The 23,415-nt window shown below is 40.2% G+C and overlaps 1 protein-coding gene across 5 annotated transcripts in view; it reads right to left on the bottom strand.

Moving 5' to 3' along the window:
* Positions 1-2,195: 2,195 nt before the first annotated feature.
* The window catches only part of GRAMD2B (GRAM domain containing 2B), a 57,202-nt gene continuing 35,982 nt past the window's right edge, over positions 2,196-23,415 (bottom strand). For 4 of the 5 annotated variants that reach the window (XM_082191604.1, XM_082191603.1, XM_082191606.1 and 1 more), the window contains exons 2-14: positions 16,579-16,701; positions 15,067-15,154; positions 14,236-14,302; positions 13,706-13,809; positions 13,062-13,157; positions 11,987-12,058; positions 11,818-11,898; positions 10,229-10,340; positions 8,852-8,974; positions 7,645-7,735; positions 6,606-6,710; positions 6,089-6,182; positions 2,196-4,139 (exon numbers count right to left, since the gene is read on the bottom strand). In XM_082191604.1, the coding sequence (XP_082047730.1) occupies positions 4,098-4,139; positions 6,089-6,182; positions 6,606-6,710; positions 7,645-7,735; positions 8,852-8,974; positions 10,229-10,340; positions 11,818-11,898; positions 11,987-12,058; positions 13,062-13,157; positions 13,706-13,809; positions 14,236-14,302; positions 15,067-15,154; positions 16,579-16,701 (1,198 nt within the window). In that variant the 3' untranslated portion in view covers positions 2,196-4,097. The remainder of the gene's footprint in view (positions 4,140-6,088; positions 6,183-6,605; positions 6,711-7,644; positions 7,736-8,851; positions 8,975-10,228; positions 10,341-11,817; positions 11,899-11,986; positions 12,059-13,061; positions 13,158-13,705; positions 13,810-14,235; positions 14,303-15,066; positions 15,155-16,578; positions 16,702-23,415) is intronic. The other variant, XM_082191605.1, reaches the window with a different exon arrangement.

Genomic DNA, 23,415 nt, shown 5'->3' with positions numbered 1-23,415 from the left:
AAAGAGACCGTTCCAGTGTTGAACAGCTCTTTCTGTTGGACTTCCTGATGTTTAGTTGGAATTTCTTTTCTTGTAACTTGAAGCCATTGGTTGGAGTCCTACCCTCCAGAGTAGGAGAAAACAAGCTTGCTCCCTCCATCATGTGACAGCCCTTAAGAGATCTGAAGGCTATCCTATCTCCTCTCAGTCTCCTCTTCTCCAGGCTCAACATACGCAGCTCCTTCAACCGTTCCTCATAAGGCTTAGTAACCGTTCCTCATAAGGCTTAGTTTCCAGACCCTTGATCATCTTGGCTGCCCTCCTCTGCACACGTTCCAGCTTGTCAACATCCTTCTTAAATCGTGGTGCCCAGAACTGGACACAGTATTCCAGGTGTGGGATTCTCTGAGTGGAATTGTCAATGCACTTTATACAAGGAAATTGAGAGATATAGAGTTGTGTTTAAATAGGGTGGTAGCTTTTTTTAAACCAAAGAAGTCTACACGCTATTATCTAGAAGCGTCTTTTGTCTGCTTCTGCTGGGGCTCATGCAGTTTGTTTAAAGTGCAACACACCTGCAAGCTTAAATACATAACGATTAAGTCAGTGTCCAGATCTTGCCATTGCACAATATCCTTACCTAACATGTTTGCTCCCATTTGGACTTACCTTTGCTGGAATGTTGCCATGTAGGACAAAGGCCACTTTCTACACCCAGTCTTGGTTTGCTCAACAGCGGCAAAATGACATCTTGGAAATCCACAATGTGACTTGCATGTGACTTGCATCAGTATGGTAAAACCCAGTCAGGTGCGAGGCATCTTGGGTTTCAAGGATGGGAAGGCAATAGCATGAAAATAAACATGGCTCCCAGGCGAACTCTGTTCCACCTGCAGCCTTTGTGCGACTCAACCTATTTTTAAAAAATTAACTTAAAAATTATGTGCCAAGAAGAGCCAAATTCTACAGCTCTGCATAGCTGTTCCCCCCCATTAAGCTGATTTACATATATTTTGCATTACTCATTCTGTCTTTGATGGCCATGGAAGGGGAAACTAGCGAGACTATCGAGTCAGCAGGCATCGGAAATCCTGTTTAAACGTTGTAGTCCAAAACTCTTGTTATTTTACCAGGTGATACCAGCATACTCTCAAGCCTGTCCTGGGATTTTTCTCCCAATGCCACATTTCACCTTTGCTGCAATTACACAGAATCCTAGTGTGCTCACAGCTGCTTGTGAACAGAAATCCTAGAATTGGAAGGAACCACGAGAGTCATTTAGTCCAACCCTCTGCAATGCAGTAATCTTTTGCCCAAAGTGGGGTTCAAACCCACAATCCTGAGATTAAAAGTCTCATGCTCTACTGACTGAGCTATCCCAGTAGTCCAGTAACAGTATTTGCAGTATTTGTCTTCGGAAACAATTTCTCTAAAACTCTGGTTACATAAAATTGCCTGGCATCTACAGATGACTTTATTTGCATGTAGAATATTACCCAAGGCCTCTATTGCACTTCATATCTCCGTATGACCCAATGCTACAAAATCAAAGAATGGGGTGGGGTGGTCCAACTCCCTGCTCCATACAGGAAATCCAGAGCTCAAGCATAGCCAGAGGATGTTTCTTCATCCTCTACTCAACACTTTGCAGTGAGGGAGATCTCATTACCTCCCTAGGAAACTGGACCCATTGATGAACTGCTCTTATCGTGAAGAAGTTTCTCCTAAGCTTCAGCAGAAATCCATCCTCCTGTAACTTAAGCCTCTTAGATCTAGTCCTGTCCTTGGGGGCAGCAGACAGCAAGTCTTTGCCCTCTTCTATATGACAGTCCTTTAGGTATTTGGAGAGTGCTGCTAACATATTCCCACTCTCCTCTTCAAGCTAAGCCTTCTCTGTGCCTCCAATGTTTTCCATAGTGCTGACCACCCTCGGAGCCCACCTCTGAACCCCTATTTGTCAATATCCTTCTTAAAGTACAGCAGCCTGAACGGGACACAGTACTTCAAATGGCATGAACAGAATTAAGTAGAACTGTTACACCCCTTCCCTGGAACTATGGTTCTCTTAAAGCAGGTTTTGATCTCATTGGCCTTTTTTTTTGGGGGGGGGGCAGCCATTATCACCCTTCTGTCTCATGTTCAGATTGTGATCAGCTAACCACGTGCAGAATTAGCTTCCAGGTTAGACACACTTGAATACATACTCGCACACACACTGCAGTTTTAGAAAGTTTATTTTAAAAATGAATAAGTTACATTTCACAGAAATGATAAGGTAGTCTCTCTACTATGTAAAGAAAACACTGTATTTTATAGATCCGAGTTATTTTAAATAATATTAATATGAACCAACTCATCTGGCTAAAACTAATGAATTACCAGGTTTTTCACTGGTAAGGCACTGTGAAGACAGTAGTATGCGGCAGAATATGGGCTATGGATATTCTAGTGGCAAAAAGTGTTCAGTTTCTCAAAAATTTGTTTCCTATGTAAAAGAAGCTTCCATTTTTTTGTCCTATTCTTAGGGTACTTGAAAATTTCTGTAGAATTTCAGTCAATACAGGGTTTTGAGCTAATTTTAAGGATGGTGCATGTGGAATTTTTTTTCATTCCCAGGGAACATTTCTTCAGCACTCTGCAGCTTCCCTGGCTGCCTGCACTTATTGATGAAAAAGTCCCATGTGAGGACTTACCTCATGTCTTACCCTGGGCTTTAATTGAAGTGCAGGCACCCAGGAAGGCTGCAGAAGTGCAAACTAATGTTGAGATGGTTTGCGGACTGAAAGACACTTGCAAACACCTCAAAAGTAAGGTAAGCACATCTGAAGCCTGTACCCTTCTCCCAAAAGTATTTCATCAAAATTTCTTTCATCCATTTGGAAATGTCCTAATGCAATTCCTTTTCATATTGATGGGAAATGGTTGGAATAAATGCAGGAGAAATTGCCAACACAGCACAAAAAATAATGGTTCCATCGTAGATTAAAATACCACGGAGTTACCATTAATAATAATAATAATAATTGAATTTATACACCATCACATAATCTTTAAGAATTTGTAATCACTAGCTAGCCATTCTTCCAACAGAGTGAATGAAAGCAACAAAATTGAATGACAGATTGCAATCCTCAAACCTAGTAACACATGTACCTAGAGTCAATATGATTTAATTTTTTTTTAAAAAAACCCTTCCTTTGGAGTACTTCAAGTGCATTTTCAAAAATAAATACGGTAATTAGGTGTCAGATATCCTGATACAGAAATTAAGTACATGGAAGCAATTATTAATTTAGGTATCTGCAGACCAGTTAAATGGGCTAAACTCTGCTGGTATATTTCTGCTCCAGTAAAATTTATGGGTTAGGCCCAGACCAAGTTTAACACACCCATCCATCATCTGGACCAACCCTATGCAACTAGGGTTGTCAGCTTTTCAATTTGCCTTGCTAATGAGCCTTCAAGAACATTCTGACTTGTGGGGTGGCCCATTAGCAATGGATGCTCTTCCAGAAAAACTTTACTCATTGCTACATTTCTTTGACAGCAGAATAGGGCCATTTGGCAAGTCTGCACGGAATGTGCCACCTCCTACTAGTGAAGAACATGAGCAAAGTGGGAACGGTGTTTTGCTCAGCACCTCGCAGAATGAAGCCCATTGGGTCCTGCTGCTTAACACATTGGTCACATGCCCAATTTCTGTTTCGGCAAAAAAAGAAAAGTGAAACAAGCTGGGCAATACATGCATGTGAAAGACACATAACTTTCCAGACATGTTTGTACAGCAAATGTTACATCCGCATCAAGCATTACTCTTAGTCACACAATATTAAGTCTGAAAGTCACACAAAGAAAGTAGAATTACTGTGGATTTAAGTAATATAACAAAGCACCAAGATCAGTCTTCCCAGTTATTCACAATGTTATAGGTAATAGAAAGCCATCATCCTCTGAATAGAGACACTTTATTGCACAGATTCAAACTTCCACGGTCAAGTGGAGAGTGACGTTTTTGGAGTCAGTTGAAGGACATAACACCCTGGCCAGCAGAGTCTGATGTCACATTTAGAGTTGCTTATCAGGAAGGAAACGAAGTACGAATGAAGGTAGCTGGCAATTCATTCGCCATCTTCAAGTAGCTTTTGTAAATTGCTTTGGATCTTTAATAAGGAAAGAAAAATACAAGAGAAAGGATTTGAATAAAACTTGCAGCCACTTATACAACAGATGAACAGCCCAGTGTCATACGCTTTGCTTAACTGGAGTATGTTCTCTGAAGTCAAGGCACTCAATCCAGTCAAATCCAAGCAGCCCGTAAATTAAATTCTATAAACTCTGTAGCAATGGTTTGCACAAACAGTTCTTATCCATCCTCAGGGATGCTTTTAAATGGAGAATCACTGGGGAAAGTATCCTGAGGTCAACTAGCATGCTTCGAGTGCCTCTTCCCCAAGGTCTATGAAGATTCTGTTCGTCTTTGTGTGATGAGTATTTGTTGATGGGCAACAGAAATACCTTAGCAGGTTTCTGTTGTCTGTTTCAGGAGTGAGGAACCTGTGGCCTTTTGAGATGCTGCAACTCACCACTAGTCCTGCTTGCTTGGGCTGATGGAAGCGGAGTCAGCAACATCTCAAGGGCCACAGCCTCCCCATCTCTGGTCTATTGCTTATATACTAGTGAACATATTGCAGAAAAGCAGCAGCAAATAGACGTGTTCTGTGGTTTCTGAACCACGTCATCACGTAACTTTTTGAATTTTGGATGTGGAACTATTCTTGGGGAAGTACAACACCGAACAGAAAAGTACTCAGGGGAAAACCTCTCGGTCTGAATTAACTTGACTGTAACTGAGATTTGTACATTGCAGTGTGAAGGGGCCTCCACACCTAGTTTTAGGCTCCGTTCAATCTCCCTGGTAGAGGTTAGCAAGTTCATTTGTTTAGACTGTTAGCAAATGAACCTAAATGGGTACCATCTGCAGGTAGCAGGAAACCAGACAAGCAAATCTCCTAATAACAAATGGCAGAAATCAAGCCCCTGTCCATTGGAAATACAACATTGTTTGGGAAACAGAGTGACTGATTAAGGCTTTTCTTTTAAATAGAAAGGCAGGCTTTGCAGTTTGCCATATAAATATGAAGGGCTCGTTTGCACATTGCAAAAGGGCTTAACGTGTTCTGTTCCAGCTGTCCACAAGGGCAAATTTTCTGTCCTCCATAGAAGCCTCAGTGCCATGGTAACGATTAGAAGCTCTGTGGAAGTCTTATGTTGCGTTTTGCTAATGCAAAATCATTCCCACAAAGAGCCCTTTTATAGTGAGCCGTAAGAAATTATGAAAATTATTTGTAAATAAAACTCACAAGAGCTTTGGGAGCTAGGGCAGGTGTGTGACAGGTAAGGATGCAGCTGCAAAGGAAGAATCTAGTCATCTTAAAGTGCACCTGAGATTGTTCCTTGTCAAGCAGGGCTTGTATCTGCCGCCATTTAAGTTGGCACCAAATGCAAACCCCACTGGGATTAGTGCCACTTGGAGCTGCTATGTGGAGCCAAATCTGGAAAAAAGTGAGACTTGTAAGCCTGATTCCTTTGCACAATTCAGTTTCATATTCCCTTTGACCACCGTGGTTTGAAATCAAGACATATAAGCAAAGGAAAACATGTTGCCTGTCATGGTGAGATCAGGCGACTGACAGGTAGGCAGCCCTACCACCTGTCAAAGTAGCCTGTGGATCCAGTTCCCCTAACCTTCAGGTAGGAATTTCCCCCACTACTTTGCCAAATGGGCTGGCACAAAAGCAGTGCTAAGGGTTTGGGAATGGTTGTTAAGCACCATGCCACCCTTATAAACATTAATTTCACTTTTCATGCTCATATAGACCAGCAGCTGTTTCTTAGGACAGGAATGGAGAACCTTTTGCCCACCAGATGTTGTTGGACAACAACTCCCATCATCCCTGATTGTTAGCCATGCTGCCTGGGGCTGATGGAAGTTGGAGTCCAACATCACAGGTTCGCCATCCCTCTTCTAGGACTTGGAAGGTCTGGCTACCTTGGGAAACTTTTTTTTAAAACACAACAATTCTTAGTTACACAGTTCTCTATTAGTCACCTTTTCCAGTTTGATAAGATTAGCTGTTAGCTCCTCAGAGAGACCAACAATGTTAAGAGGCAGTTGAGATCCTAGACCTTCTCTTATTGGATATCTGAAATGGAGAGTAAATGTGGGGAAAGGGAAGCAGAAGACAATTTAAAAATGCACAAAGGAGATGTCTGGAGTTTTGTGAGATAGTGAGGTAAGCAACTAGAATGAGAATGTACAGAAATATAGCACTGGATTAAATTTTACAGTTTTACCTCATGTCAGTTAAAGATCAAACGCCAAAAATAATGTGCACTATGCACATGCAATCGTATACATGTCTATTCAGAAAAAGTCCTATTAAATGCAATGGGAATTACTCTTACTGTAAATGCAGATTTAAAATGACTGCTTGAAGAAGAGAATGAAAGCCTAACTCCAGGGGAGAAACTATGGGATAGATGATGATGAAGCTAGGTCTAGCAGGATGACTATAGTATTAAAAATGGAAAGATAAAGAAGATTCCAACAACAAAATCATTCTTACGCATGGGGATGTGAATCCACATAGGAAGCCATGCTGCCAAGCTGCTCTTCCAGAATGTAGATTTTATATCTCATGTAGAAAGTCGAGAAAATGAGTACACAAACACTGTAGGAGAGGTGGATTGAGGACAAAAAAACCCACACTTGATCACCACACACCAAATTGCTGTTACATTCATTTAGCCATGTAACATTATTAGGAATTTAACAGTTAAATTTCCACCCCATTAAGCTGATGTGCCTCAATTTCAGACAGCAAAGCTCAATAGCGCAAAAAGACTTTCAGAGTGACATTGCAGGTATTTTTTCTCAAGTGTTTTCCTTTTGGTAATATAAACTCATGCAGATCTTCACCCTTTACAAAAGAGGTGGCTAATGTGGGGTCTTTCAGAATACAATGTTGGACTAGAACTCCCATCAGCTCTAGCGAGCACAGCCAATGGTCAAGAATGATGGGAGTTGTAGTCCAATGACATCAGGAGGGCAGCAAGGTGGCTATGCCTTATTTAAAAGATGCAATGGTGCTTAACCCTCCACTGCTTGTTGCAGCCAGGGAACCAGCTGATATCACCCCAGAAGACAGCAGAATATATACAGTGAAGCTCTACTACTGTCTACTCCACCAACCTACATATCTGCAACCTGGTTTGCAATGTTGTTGGCTGTTTCAATTCACCCATGGTCTTTTAAAATATCTCTCAATCTCCTTTCAGTTAGCTTCCAGGAGTCCGGCAAAATGCTTTTAGAAAATCGCATAAGCCTATTATCCATATAACACAACTCTGAGCAATTTATAAAGGTCACACATTTTTTGCTTCCATTTTCCGCAATGGAAACTTGTACTGTGGAACATATTCAGATTCTTTACTGGTGTGCAGCTAATGTGGGGGGGGGGGGAGGGAGGGAGAAAATGTGCAAGCCATTTATTTAGCCACAGGAATCCCAGCATTCTGAAAGCATCCCAGATTTAAGCCAGCAAAGTTTCCCAGAGTCTTGCTTTTGCAACCTTGCAGTTTGGGGAATGGGCTATATATACTTACAGAATTGCATAGAGAATAAGTATGTGGTTCACAGTCAAAAACTTCTGGTAATTCACTCTGTAAAGGACTCCAAGGATTCTAGGAGGAGGCGCTATGAGAAGAATAAAATATTTATTGAAGAATCTGAAAATGATACGACCAGACACGCTCCATAAGACAACAACTGCCAAATGACTATAGGGTGCAAGTTGACTGTTGTTGTTGTTTCTTCCTCACTAATTAAAAATATTACAATATGTTAATTCAGTTTATGCTCTGAGGCCACTTAATGAAGGGTAACTGGCTTGGTCTATTATGCAATATGATTATGCTCTAAATCAACTGAGCACATTGTTTAGAGTTAAGCCATCAGCACTGGACACCTTTATACCCAAGGAAGCCTTGATTAAAACCTACAGATTAAATATGTGGTTAACAGACTGATGAGCTAATGTTCTCAGCCATATGTAAGATAGCATTCCAAATTGCAAGTTGATCTGAATGGGATATTATTTAGAACAGTAGGGCAAAGAAAGGAATTCTATAAATATGCAAGGCTATGATTGTACTACATGGAGCGGAACCTGCACAGAGCAAGATCTGGTGTCATAAGTAGACTCCAGCTGTAAACCAAAGGAACACATAGCTGGGAGAAGTTTCCAATTATGGGTGCAGTCTTTGCCCATTCCTTCCTCACTTCCTACCTACAACAGGCATTCTCCCTACCGAAATGCTGATTTTCACCTTTCTGATTTGTATGTCACATTCTATCAGGAGGTTTGCATATGTGATCATCTCCTGCATCTTTCCAGAATTCTGCCTCAAAAATTAAGATCAAATAAAACTGAAAGTCTGTATACATTTTTTTTTGCCACTGTGAGCTGGATCCACAAAAATGTGAGCAGAAGAGAAGCAGCTGCTAGCTTTGTTTGACAAATACTTTAATATGAGTTAGTGCTATCAGAGGTAGATTCTGTAGCAGTTCTCTGGCTTCTGTTTGGGCAAGAGGTTGCATAAGTTCTTGCACAAGTAATTTCACTCTTCACTCCCAGTGCTGCACAATGTGCAATATAGGGAGCCTCTCTGTGAGCAGGAGATACTTTCCACATATAGAAGGCCATTTCTAGATTCTACCTATGGTCATTTTTAATTGCTGAAATCCAACCCTGCCTGGATCTATCAGCCTAGCCCACAACACCAGCTTCAAATGGGGATTTGCTCTATTTACCATTTCTTGGAAGATTCCTGATTTTATCATCACACAAATATTTAGCCTTAACATCTGTATGGATAGCCTTTGACTCCACCCTGGAGGTTTTCAGATGAGTCTGGGTCTCAACAACATGGTAATCTGTTGAAGAACAAGCATTTCAAACTAAAAACAAATGCATGCAGTATTGGGATAACCAATGCGGTGTACTCCAGATGTTATCAGATGACAGTTCCCATCATTCCCGGCCAGCACGGCCAATTATCAGGCATAATGGGAGTTGTGAACAACTCAAGGCATTGTATAACACCACAAAGTGCATTGCAGGTGCATAAACATTACTGTGAAGTTAGCCTCATTTCAGTAGGACGTGTCTTACATCCATAATTTTTGTGGTTGTCAGAACCATGGATCAGATGCTTAACAACCAGATTGATTAAGATTTTAGTGTAGTGTGCCTAATACTTCAGCACAGGATTCCAAGAGGCAAAAATGGTTTGCCTGGATTCTGCACATTTGTGGGGGGTGGGAAGAGAGGAGATGTCCGATGGTGGTGGCTTCAAAAAGTATGAAGGTGTTTGATCAAAACACTGACAAGAAGTGGCCTGTAGCTCAGTGTAGTGTACATGTTTTGTATGGTCCCAGGTTCAATTCCTGGTGTCTCCAAGCAGCCTTGGGAAAGGACCTGGCAGAAATATGGAGATCTACTGCTAGTCATTATGTAGACAACTCTGAGCCAGAAGGACCAATGGTTTGACATGGTATAAAGAAACTTCCAGCATTCCTGATCAGCATGAATATGCTGAGAAGACATTGATTTGGCCTAAGTGCTCGAAAAATGAATTTGCAACCTCAAGATGAGGCTTCACACAATTATGTTCCCTTGGTGCTACTGAATTGCTAATACTTCAATCCACAGTGTGATTTTACACAGAGCATGTTGGGACTAACCTATTAATTCTCTTGGACAAGTGCCAATATGTGTCAAACTGTGCCTGACCCCTCCCCTCCATACAATAAAAACCAGGCCTTATATGGACAGGTCTTACCTATGTGTTGAAACCACTACAAAAAAAATTAAAGCTTTTTGCACATTAAAAAGTACTACATAAACAACAACATTTCCCACTCTTTGGCTGCATGCACACCATACTTTTAAAGCATATTTAAAGCACATGGCATCTCCCAAAGGAAGCTGGGAAATGCAGTTTACCCCTCAAAGAGCTATAATTTCAAGCACTCTGAACAAAGCACAGTTCCCAGGACTCTTTGGAGGAAGTAATGAGCTTTAAATGTACAGAGTGTATGTAGCCTCTGGGAAAGTGCTCTAAATTCCTAGATAAAAGGCTGCAGTTTCTGCTTCTGGATAGTAAAGAAATGGTTTATTATTCAAACCTTGGAAGGCTTCCAGTTCTGGAGTTTGAGAACCAGTGCTGCTGGATTCTTCCATCTCTTGTCTGCGCTGTTGGATGATGCCATCCAATTCAGAAAAATCTTCATTGAAATCCTGAAGAAAAGATGCACCAGAAATGTTAGTTAAGAATTAACGATCTGCTCAATATTCTGCAGCCACCCCCCCCCCAAATGTCACTTTCAGCAATATGGATCAATAACATCACAATAGTAACAAATATTAAGCATATCTAAAGCAATGTGGCGCAGTAGAAAATAGAAAACTTAGGTTGCAGTTCCATAAAAATTTTGATCTGTCAAGTCAAGCTCTCTCAATCTAATCTAGTTTTCAAATAACTTCATTCACCTGAAACTCTTGAAATACAGTTGGAAAGGATTCCAGAGCGTCACCAGATGTTATTTAACGTCTTAGTACAAATGTTCCAGAAGTTACAATTCTCTTACAATTCGCTTAGCTTGTTGCCCAAACTAGGGCTCTTGGTTAAGTTCTCTTTTCACCAACCACAAGCCTGGGTTCAGATGACCCATTAAGCCACACCTGGGCTTATTTCAGGGCATCAAAGAAGTAAAACAAGGACTGGGGAGGGAGAAAGTGGCTGCAAGCTTTTCTCCAGGAACCCACATTTTTGTGTGGTCCTGGAAGCCTATGTCTTGAGAACCAGGCCACAGTGAGAGATCTATGATAGATTTCTGCTCAATTTACATGGAGACTGAAAATTCTGAATAATTATTGCTTTTATATCTGAAGATATTCATGTAAACCTCAAGCTTAAAATCTGGTTTGCCTGGGAAAAGGGCAGAACTAGATCTAAAAAAGTGTGATCCACCTTACTCAAATATAGAAAACACTGATTAGCTCATTTAAGGGGAAAATGCATCTACATTTGATATGCCACATTGAATTCATGAAAAAGGATGTATCTTTGATGTCCAAATGCTCACAATGACATCTGAAAGGGGAAGTCTCTGTGTGAGCATCTACTTGTCCATGCAATCAAGACTGTGGACTGGTATCAATCATGTGGGAGCCTATGCATGAACAGCTGTTCATGTGGAAGCTTCTCTTTTCAAATCTCTGTACAAGTTACTCATGATGAATGTTGGAATAGAGCTCTAGTGACTTGCAAGAGGTTGACCAGGGAGCTTTACAAGTAAGCAATTAGTGAAGCATTTGATTGCAGTGAGCTTTCAGTAATCATGACATCAAGTCTTCAACAATCTTAATAACATCAAGTTCAGCATGTACATGAAGGTGTGCATCATGCATGAAATGGTCCATTAATGCCTTTGTCAGCTCACTGCCCTCCAGATGTTTCTGACTACAATTCCCATCAGTCCTAGCCAGCATATTCTGGTTGGGATTGATGAGTGTTGTAGTCAGAAATGTCTGAGCAGCAGCAGGTTGGCAAAGGCTGGTCCATGCCAGAATTGGAGCAAGGAATTTCTTACAAAGCCTCCAATACTATCTCAAAACAAAAATCTTATTACTGAAAATTATATTGGCTCATAGCCATTCTATATTGTTCCTCATCAGTTCTTTGCTTTTAATTTTATTAAAAAACAAAACTTACCAGTGGTAAAGTTGTCGGGCGATTTGCCCGGAAGCTATTTTCTGGAGAAGGGAGACTGGGACTGTTGCCAACACTAACATCCTGAAAACACATTTTAAAATGACACCATTTGATCAACTACTAATATTGAGAACACACACCAACACACCTGAAAAAGGTTTTCACTCACCTCTAGATGTTGACAAACTGATTTTAATAGTTTGTAAGCAGTGTCTCTGGACAGAAAGGACACGAACATGTACTGAAAAGAAAACCACCAAAATTATTATTCAGCATTTGGGGAAACTGCCATAGCTTGCTTTAGCTAAGAACAAAGGCACATAAAAGTCATTGTGTGTCATCCAACATGGCAGGCTACTTTTTATCATGTGCCTGGATCATTTGTATCCAAGATAGCTGCTGTCAGTATTGAGTTCCCCCTACAAGCTGACCACTACTAGGATATCTCAATCCTATGGCCACACTCAGATAAACCTGCCCAACAGCTAGTTTTCCTAGACATACTTGGAGGGGCAAAATAGGCCTGTATCTCTATTACCACTTGCATTCCTGAGGGCCCCAGCCACCACCATACCACATAGCCCGAAAACTATGTATCTTGGTTAGACAACTGCAGAGAATGGCACTAGTTGTAAATATCTGCATTACAGGAGGAGTGTTACTCTTCCCACAACATTGGTTCAGGGTCTTTTTAATTTTATTATTTATTAAATTTGTACACTGCCCTAAACCCGTAGATCTTAAGGCAGTTCACAACATAGTCACAATATAAAAAACAGAAAATACGTAATAAAAGCCACCCAATACCACCACCCCTCCGCTTCCACAACACACTTTAAAAGGGTAACAGATGTCAATCAGCTGAAGGCCTAATTAAAGAGGAACATTTTCGCTTGGTGAAAACACTTCTTTTGTATTAAGAGTTCCAGATATTTTCTTGGCAACTGCTCCCTGATGTTTCCAGTAACGGGCTAAGGATGGGTAAAAACATGAGGGGATGAAAAGCAAGCCGTGTGTTTCTTTTATTTTGTTTTAGTCCAAGTTAGATCTTGCTTTTCTTTTCTGTATAAATGCAAAGTGATAATAAATAAAAAATAAGTAAAAATCTAACCTTCAATAAAAACCAGGACAGCCAATTAACAAGACCAACAGCTAATGGAGAAGGACAGGGAAAGGGGAGGAAAAACAAAACAAAATGGGGAATTAAAAGGTGCTAAGAAGCTTCTTCCAAAATGTGCACTTACCCTATCAGAGACTGTTGTTATAACCAGGGCATTTGGCACTAGAAGGGCTGTCTTAGTTTTCTTTATCAGTGTCACTGACAACACAGGTATACTAATCTGAAATGAGATTGTATCAGTTATTAAAGATGGTAACTTGGCTCCAGTAGTTTTCATGGTTACTGAGAAATAACCCATTGTGAGAAAGCTGGTTCTTGCATAGACCTGTCACAAAGCAGCTGACATCTGCTTCCTAAGATACTTTGAGATATACAACTAAACATGCAAGTCACACCCTGCTCCATCTCCAATTAAACCCTTGCTTAGAAGGGAAGCAGTATGCTGCTTCCTTAACTCGGCTTCTCCAGAGATACACATATTGAACTGAGAAGACTAGTCAAATTACGTTACCACCACCAGCTGATTTGAGGTTCTTTTTGTAGACCTAATGCTGTATTAACAATTGGTATAGTCACTTCTATTAATAAATTCAACATTATTTCACCCAGGGTTGTGGGATTGAAACCACCAGATCCTTTTTAATTTTCTAATTCTACAAATGTTCCATTATTTCCATTAACATTTTTATCATCACCCCAACCATATTAAAAAAAGAATTAGGCAAGAATAATCAAGTCCAATGCATCATAACACTTGACTTCATTTACCTTAGTGTCTTTGCCAAAGACCTTAGAATGGAAGCAAATCCAGTTCTCCGATATGAATAGCTTCCCTTGGTACAAGATTTCTTTTTGTAACGCACAGGTAAAATCTGAAAGGGTCACAAGTACAATATTATCTAACAGCTGCACTTGTGCAATGCTGTAAGCAATGTATTAAATACTGTCTATGAAATGTAAATGCTGTTATTCATGGAGGGGGAATTACTCTGAAAAAGTCAAATAGCTTTAGATCATATCCTAAGTCTCTTGCAGCTGAACTCTGATCTATTAGGAGAAAGCTACTCAATACAAGATAGTCGTTGAATTATATTTGGGAAAGCAAACATCTTGGCTATGAACTAGAAGAGACTATCAAAAACTAAACATCCAAATTCACGTGTCAATGGCCAGAAATCTCTCACTAATATTTTAGCTAGTAATAGAATTCCTTGCAAAAACTTTGAGGCAAGCCAAAGGGTTAGTGTGACAGAAAATTCAATGTAACGAAACAGGAAAAAATATAGCCTTCAACTTACTTTTTCTCAAGGGTTCATCAATTGGGACATCCAGAAACAGCTTGTGAAAGTGAGCATTTGCCTTAAACTAAAGTTGAGGAAACAAATGGATACATTTTGGTTATTGCTGCATTAACATTATTATATACACCAGCTGATGTCTATCTTTGCATTAAGCAACTAACTGTAAGTCCCTTTTCTGCAGTAGATGTAGGAACTGGGGTTATATTATGCTATTCAGGAACAGAGGTACAGTTTGAGGGCCTAATATTATTGGAAGGGAACGAAGTCCCAGGCAATGGATAACAGTGGCAGTGGAAACCGACTGGGTCAGAGGCCCAAAATGCCACTGTTATGTCTGAGGGAGAATTATTTTGATACTTTGTGCAAGGTCCAAAAATTCTCGAGGTCATCGTTGTAGTTTGGCACAATAATACAGCAATTTACTTTGCCTAAAGTGGGTATTTATTAAAAATAAAAATAAAAATTAATACTGCTCTTCATCAGAAGATCACAGGGCAGTTCACAACATAAAAATATAAAATGAGAATACAAAATATATTGTAAAACAAAAACAAACCAAGCCCCCAAACACATTTAAAAGCCCATACAAGAATGTTTAATCAGCCAAAGGTCTGGTTATAGGGAAACACTTTCGCCTGGGAATTAAAGATATGTAATGATGGTGCCAGGTGAGCCTCCTTGAGGAGAGCATTCCACAAATGGAGTCACCACAGAAAAGGCCCACTCTTGTGTTGCCACCCTCCGGACCTCTTGTGGAGGCACATGAAGAAGGGCCTCAGATGATGACTGCCGGGTCTGGATCCCAAACAAGTAGATTCTCTCCAGTACCTGATTTGAGGCACTCTTCTTCCTTTCGGGCTTTGAGACGTTCTTGCCATCTGTTGCCAAGAAGGTATTATCCACTATTGTCTTTGACCTAGAGCAAGGCAACATCCCATGAATATAACACTGTTTTCAAAATGAGGTTTTTTCTTTTTTAAAAAGCTCCCAGGCAGCATTTCTGCTGCAGGGATGGGGAGCCTGTGGCCCTCTAGATGTTGTTGGACAACAGTTATCATTCTTGACCAATGGCCATGCTGGCTGGAGCTGATAAGAACTGGAGTCCAACAACACCTTACCCTTAAAGGTCTCAGGGGGGAGTTCTTTTACATAATCAGCTCACTTTTGATACCCGTGTTCACCACACTTTAAAAATAAATAAATCCAGAGAAATAGTAGGTAGCCAATATGCTTATTTTGAAGTTTTCAAATGACTACTGGAAGCTTTGTAAACACCCGCTCAGTCACAAGAACCATGCATGTAAATTACACATTTTAAGGAAACCATCACTGAAGTATAATGTGGCCTATGGTGTGCTGGGGAGAGTGGACACCAGGTCATGCCAAGCCTATGACTGAAGACTCCTCCTTTACACAGGCAACATTCATCATATGAGCTCAAATGAATTCAAACCCAGAGCCCTAATTAACTGATAATGGTCCCTTACTGCCATTAATGATGCACAGGAATAGGTTTAGTTCTGCCCTGGTATTTATCTAATCTGGGGGGAAGAAAGCTAGTTGCTCCATCCATAATGGAGGTTCTTCTATCAGGGAGCAGATTGAGGATGAGTGTAGCTGCATGTAGAGAAGAAGGAAGGAAATACAAATTGGGCAGGGAGGAATGCATTTACAAAAACTATGCTGATGACAATACTGTGAAATGTATATGCAAAATGGATGTACAGAAAGATGAGTATGGTAATGGCACACATATATTATTACATAGGTGCAGTATAGAATTTTGGGCCAGTTTACGATAGGACAAACTGAAGAGCTATCAGCCAGTAAGATCTTCTGTTAAGAACCCAGAACATGAATATCTATCTAACGAACTGGCAAAACACCAAATCCTATTTCCAGATTTGTATGGCATTACTACCCTTGTTTCTAATTACTAAGCTACGACTTTGCAGAATTAAGTGAGAAGCTGAAGATTATTTATAGATTGAGACTCACTGGTTACTCATATGATATCAATTTCAGGTTTGTTTATGTGTTCAAGAGAATTAGAACCAGATGTTTAATAACTGAGAGGAAGGGGATGTGTCTGTGGTTAGTTAGGGACCCTCCACTCATCTCTATTTACTACAGTTTGTAGCAGGGACAGGTAACCAGTGGCCAGAGTCTGGATCTGGTGGCCATCTGGACCAGCCTTTCAAACTCTCCTGAGCCCCACACCACATTGGTAGTGGTCCAAATGGGACTGCAAAAGCAACATCCTCTGGAACTGTGTGTCTAACAGCTTTCTTTGGAAGAGTTACACTATTGAAAAGTTTGTTTATTTGGATTCTTTATTACCGTGAAGTTATAACCTTCTTCTGGTCTTCAAAACATTCAAGATCACTTGGTGATGTCTGTGACAGCCCAGGATATGGTTTCCCGCTCTTCTTTTTTTCTTCTGTCCCATTTTCACTTTCTGAACTGCAGGAAAAATGACATTTATCATCAGTGCCACTGCATAATTCCTTAAATTCCAAGCCTTCTACATTTTAAAAGCAAACTTTAATAAAGAAAGCAAATCCCAACCCATCACCCTAAAATCTAATACTTAAATTGTGCACCTGCCTGCCTGTTTATCTAGTTAGGATTTAGCACCATGCTTTCATAACAAATGTAACATTTTTATATCAACTGCAATATGTACACACCAGCTAATTCAGTTCTCTTGTTGCTAGCTGGAACTTTGCACTGCTGCTTATCACTGTGGAGATTTGCTCCTGCCACCTTTGACCTATTCTGGTTCTATGATCCGAAGCACTTTTAAATATTTATATAATCTAAAATATCAATGTTATCTAATACTGCAGACCTAATCATATTTTAATTGGGCATAATCCAGTTGAAATCAATGGGATGTTCAAAAAGAAACGTGGAATGGGGCCATCATTGTGAAATCTAAATATGCTTATTCTTGGGAAACATGCAGTAGGAATATTTTTTGTCTGCTGCTGCACTGAAGACAACAGTTGTTCTTGGATGTAAGACAAAAAAAGCAGGAATAAACAATGCCAGCCCAAGACATTTTGCTGCCTGAAGCAAAAACTAAATAGTGCCACCTCCTGCTGCACAACTCAGACACCAATTCCTGCTTTCATCTATCACCCCCCCCCCCCGCCACATGGTGCCACCTTGGCAGGGCAAGTGCTAAAACAATAGCATTAGAAGTCACAGTGTGCTATCATAGCAGAAAGACCACTGTCTGTATATCTGTAAAGAAAACATTCTGGAGTTTGTTGTGTGTGAATATTGCCAGTACAAGCAGGATAGAAGGTAAAATGACTTGAGGAAAGACAAATAAAGCAAGGTACTGGGTGTGTTGAAATAAGATGGCTTTGTTTTGCTAGTGTAGTGAACAAATATTGTACCTGTCCCAAGCAACATGAGCTGCCAGTTGCAATTCCCAGCAAAGATCAGAGAAGAGATAGCCGCCTCACTGAGTCTGCAGCCTATAAAGGTTGTCTGCAGCATATAATCACTTTACTAATTTGAAGGAGGGAAGGAGCAGATCCAGACTGAAGTGCAGTTAAGGCAGCAAAAAGCTTGGGATATGCACTATGCTCAGTGCTAATGCATTTATTTACACGGAAGCCTCACTGCTTTCAGTGGAACCTACTTCCAAAAAGCATTCTCAGGAATGCTTCCTTAAGTACAGCCTTCTTCAACTTTGGGTCCTCAAATGTTGTTAGAACTATAACTCCCATCATCTCTGATCACTGGCTAAACTGGCAGGGGATGATGGAGACTGTAGTTCAACAATATCTGGGGACCAAGCTTGAATAATTCTGCTTTAGTGACAGGTAAAGAGACATGGTAAAATGGAGCATGTTAATTTTTTCTGTTATGATTAAATGAACTTTGGCAGGTTCTGCTTACTTACGGCTTTCAAATGGTCACTCTTTTCACAGTCAGGGTGGTCATTTCAACCAACAGGGACAAAAAAACCAACCAACCCATTCGTCTCTTCCTCCCTAACATTTTCATTCAGGTACACTGAGTCAACTTCCCTTCAACAAAAGAGCTGAAGCTCAAGAATTCATCATACTTGCACTCAATGACAATGAAAAATGATAGAGTGCTGTCCTCTGGAACTTGACAGCTCGCATCTTTTTTTACCAATAGAAATTGATTCAGTGTTTCTCATTCTCTAGGAACAAAACAACCAGCAGTTCAGAATGAGAACTGTCACTGAAAAGCAGCTTCTTTACATTTTCTCTTTCCCCTTTCAGATCTCTTGAGATAGAAAAGCTTTAACAGTTCCACTGGCAGACGGTCTTTCAGCTGTGGGATTTGTAACCCAAGTTGCAAATGGCACAACGTCAAAACTGAATATTTTCATTCTCACTAGACAATATGATTGCCATTGCTTCAGAGAGTATGTTTTCTAAGGTGAATAAAATTAGTCTTCTTACTCATTCAAAAGAAGGCCCCATATTGAATTTAATGGGATTACTTTGTAACTGCACAAAGGATTGCACTGAGAGTCAATCATATCCGTGGCATGTTTGTTGTATTGTTAGGCTTGGGTGTTTGTTTGGTTTTTTTTGAAATCTTGAGATTTAAATTTTTATTGCAAGCTGCCATCAATTTGATTTTATAACTGGAAAACAGGATAAAAATATCTTAAAAAAATAAATACAGCAATGGAGGACAGGATACAACAGTAATCCTGATGGGAGATATCTAGGAATGCCATGTATGTGGCCCCAAAGATGGGACATAAATGTACAAAATGAAATATTTAAAAACATGATGGCCCCAATCACATCCAATTTATTTGTGCTTTTTAGGGACCTTCCGAATGGGTTGGAGCTACTTAGTTATACTGCAGTCATAAAATAATAAGTTTATTTTATTTTGAAGGGCTGCAGAGTAGCTTCTTCTTCAGGGACTTCAACTGAACTTTGTGACAATAATTTTCATAAGCATTATGAGAAAGCAGAACTGAGATTTTGATTTTTGCTTGATGCTTGTAATGCAACAGAAGGGAAGGAGAAAAATCACAGGAAATGTATTGTAATTTTAAGATATGCACTGTGAAAAAGAATGCCTCAACTTTAAGAGAATGCTTCAACTTCAATGACGACAGGTTTTTAAACAAAATATTTTATGTATTTAGAAGTTTTTGTTTGTTTCCCATATGATAGAAGTTCATATTTAGGAATTATTTTTGAAGCTTCAGGATGATTAGGTGATATAAGGATGTAAATGTACCACTTGTTGGAATTAGTACAGTGGTACCTCAAGTTACATACTATTCAGGTTACAGACTCCGCTAACCCAGAAATAGTACCTCAGGTTAAGAACTTTCAGGATGAGAACAGGATGAGAATATAAATTGTGCTCCGGAAGCGTGGCAGCAGCAGGAGGCCCCATTAGCTAAAGTGGTGCTTCAGGTTAAGAACAGTTTCAGGTTAAGAACGGACCTCCGGAACAAAATAAGTACCTGAGGTACCACTGTAACTAAAAAGTCTGCAGACAAGTAGTTACCAAGGTTAGGGTGTTGGCTCCTATATATAAAGAATCTGCTTGATCCACTTCACGTTTGGAAGAGATGACATGATAGATGGGACAAAGGAAGTTATGGCTTCTGGTAAAACAACCAAAATTACATTGAAAATGCTTTGCCTTCCACACCTATCTTTGAACTGGCTTGAGAGTGCTGCAGGCTATCACCCACCTTTGACCTATCTCTTACTTTTTCTGCTGATGCATAGTGATGCAGAAGCAATGAAGTCACTGAATAGAATCTACTGGATGTCATGGCGTAAAGCCTAGCATGTTGCTGCTTAAGGGCTTGTGTACACTTGCTGGAATCCACATTTTCTCCCTTTGAATTTGACCTTATTAGTCAAATTGAAGTTGAAGATCAAACCTGCTTGATCCTGTCCAGACCAGCAGCTATTCCCTTTTGTCTTTGTCTGCACCTTACAATCTGTTCGTTTGAATATGTTAATTTTGCACAACCAGGGCATGAACATAAGAATCAGCTGAAAAATTGTGTCTGCCCAGGAATGGCACACTTCCAGGAATTCGGGGGGGATCGGGGATCAAGGCAATGCATCCACTCTCGGTAAAGCAGTTTGGATATATTTTTCAAAATGTACCGCTGGAATGGGGAAATCTGAATTTACAGCGGAAAACCAAAGGGAAAGGGGCTGTTTGAGGGTGATGTCATGTGGATGATGCTACTTAAATGGGAATGCAAGCAGCTAAAAGCGCATATTAAAAGGAGCTCTATTCCCTTCTGAGAGCCACATACACATGGTGTGTGGTGCAAGAAATAAAAGTGGGTGGAGCAATGGATTTAAATTTCACCCCTGTGCAGTGAACTAGTTTCTACACACACCTCTCTATCCTCCGTCCAGGGAAGCAAGAATCATTATCAGAGTTCAGTGATGCATTCCAGCCCAGGAGGGTGTTAAGCAAGACCAGTGAGGCCTGTGGCTTGGGGTGAGAGGTTCTCCATCCCTGCTCCTTTGTAGCAGCCTAAAGTTGCTTAGGGGAAGGGATGGAGTAAAGAGCAAGCAATGAAGGAAAAGGGATGAGCAAGGTTCTTGAAGGCCCTTCCTCCCACCCATGGATTATCTCCATGAAATTTCCTTGGCCTTCTGCTAGCAGCTAGCTAACAGCTAATCGGTCGATATCAGGATTAAGAAAAATTTTAAAGGACATCTTTGTAGAGTCTAGTCAACAATACTGGAAGTAGCCAGGGCTTTTTTCAGTAGGAACTCACTGGAACTTAGTTCCAACACCTCTCAGGTGGGCGCCATTTCCATTATAAGAGAACAAGGGAGGCATTCATGGTGCTTCTGGCACCTCTTTCTCTAAAACTTGTGCTGGAAGCAGCATATCATAACTTACAGATGGGGACAGGCAGGTGTACCACTGTGCAAGAATTAGGATCCAATGGAAAAGATAGACATGTAACCCTTAATTTGTTATTCAAACCTGTGGTGCAAATCCCAGCAATTCTCACTGAAAAGAGACAAGAAAATTTGCATTTGCATCCTGTCCTTGATTCCATTAAGTCAAAACAGCTTGATTTAGACCTGGTTGACCTTCTCCACAAAGGGGCATGCTGTTTTTCACAGTGGAACCTAGCCGATAATGTGTAGATTGTAAAACATGCTGGATTAATCATGCAGAAAATCATGCAGAAGAGGAAGAGGACACCCCCCCCCCCCGGTTTATGCACATGTACGCTGAAGGCTCTTTAGCTCTTTGGAATCTCTTTTCTGCCTTTTGTACTATAAACTATAAACATGGCATTTAAATGGTAAATAAAATAGGGGGTGTCCTTAAAAATACAAAAATAAGTTGGAAATCCATTCCTGAAACCCTGATAGCTCAAAGAATGACCCTGCTTCATGAAATGTAATCTTCATCCAGCATTGGGGGTAAACAAAACACTCTAATGTTTTGTTTTTAAATATAACCCCTGTATAAATTAATCTTATTGCTCTGCATATGAGGTAACTTGCTCTTAACCTTTATTAAATACCTTGTAGGATAGGCACCTATTTGTCCAGCAGCTGTATGTGTGAAGCTGCACATATTAACTCACAGATAACTATCATAATTTAAAATGATGACTGAATAATTAGCTCATCCAAGAATGGGAAGACATTTCTTCACTTACAGAGTAACATTAATGCCAGGATTACAAAAGCTTTTGAAACAGCAATCTATGTGAGCAATTTTTTTAAAAAAAACAACCCACAAAATTATATAAACAGGAAGTGAAATTTATAACTCATACAAAATAGTGAAGTATTTTGTAAAAAGAGGAAATTGATTCATCATGGGTAAATCTTGCTCCGGGATATAACTGTCAACTATTTCCAAAGACTTACATGCCACTGTTGACAGCCAATCTATAATGAAACACTAGCCTTTCACATCCTAATACAATATGTACGTTGCAGATATACTAGTTGGTGGAAACATGCCTACAATGAAGATGCGTTCATTAAAAGTTACCAGTTTTTTTAACCAAGGATATGAAATTAACAACTCACTAACTCTTTAATTTTAGAAAAGCATCAGGAACTATAAAATCTCTTTTATATTAAGACACCTCAAAAGCATACTAATAATCTGATGTGTGAATAGAAGGACTATTCAAAAAAGGACATCCATATACATTTACAGGAGGCAACAAACTACAAAGCTTTCTTCAAAGTTAAGATTTCAGTGAAATTTGCCCACAATCCAAAATTTATGGATTTTTAAAAATAGTTATCCAAACTATAATGAAGTAGCCTCATGGTTCAGGTAGCAAATGAGAAGACTGGCAGGCTGCATTCCCGTCCAACACAGATGGGGTTGCCTGTCACTGCCACCGTCACCATAGCTGGCTGCCTCCCCACTGGCTACTATAGCCACTGTCACCCACAAGGAAGTGCAATCACCAGCACTCTAACAGGGCTCTCCTGAACCACCACTCCTCACTCTGAGGAAAGCTTCCTTTCTCAGAGCAAAGCATTGTGGGGATAGTGGCTGTAAAGATTCCTGGATCCACTTCTACATTGTGAGGGTGGCAAATCTTGGTTCAAATTTGAATTTCAAGATGCATTTGACACTGACATGGGAAACTAGTGGTGGCAGATACCAATAATGCCTCACTCTGAGGAAGGACCCCATCCTCAGAGTGAGGCGTCCATTCATTCATTGAGGCCCTCCTCAAACCTGTTGCTTTCCCTCCTTTTTCTTAGGGACGATCTAATGTAAAATCCATGGCACTGTCAGTGTATCATTTTGGGTTCCTAGTACAGACTTACAACACAAGCACCATGATTCAATCCAGTGTTGGAAACTCAGATATATAAGCTAAACACTAAATGGCACCTTAAACCTCGGTTACGGTCACCACAATGGAATGTCTATGCGCCTGTTCCCGCCCACCTGATGGAAATTATTGGTCCTCGTCATCATCATTTGTATGACTTTATATTTAAAGAACGAATCTCAAAGCCGTTTACAACACATTAAAACATCAAACAAAACAATTCAGAATAAAACAAATTCAAGCCTCAAGGAAAATATTTCAGATCCTTCTCTAAGTGATGTTTTGCTTTCCCCAGTCTCCAACCTGGCACTCAGAAATCTCTACACGGTTGCAAATGGACCTGTGCC

Source organism: Podarcis vaucheri (genome assembly GCF_965113315.1).
Source record: "Podarcis vaucheri genome assembly, chromosome: 11".
In the NCBI taxonomy this organism is placed as follows: domain Eukaryota; kingdom Metazoa; phylum Chordata; class Lepidosauria; order Squamata; family Lacertidae; genus Podarcis; species Podarcis vaucheri.
This window is presented reverse-complemented; position numbering and strand designations above follow the sequence as displayed.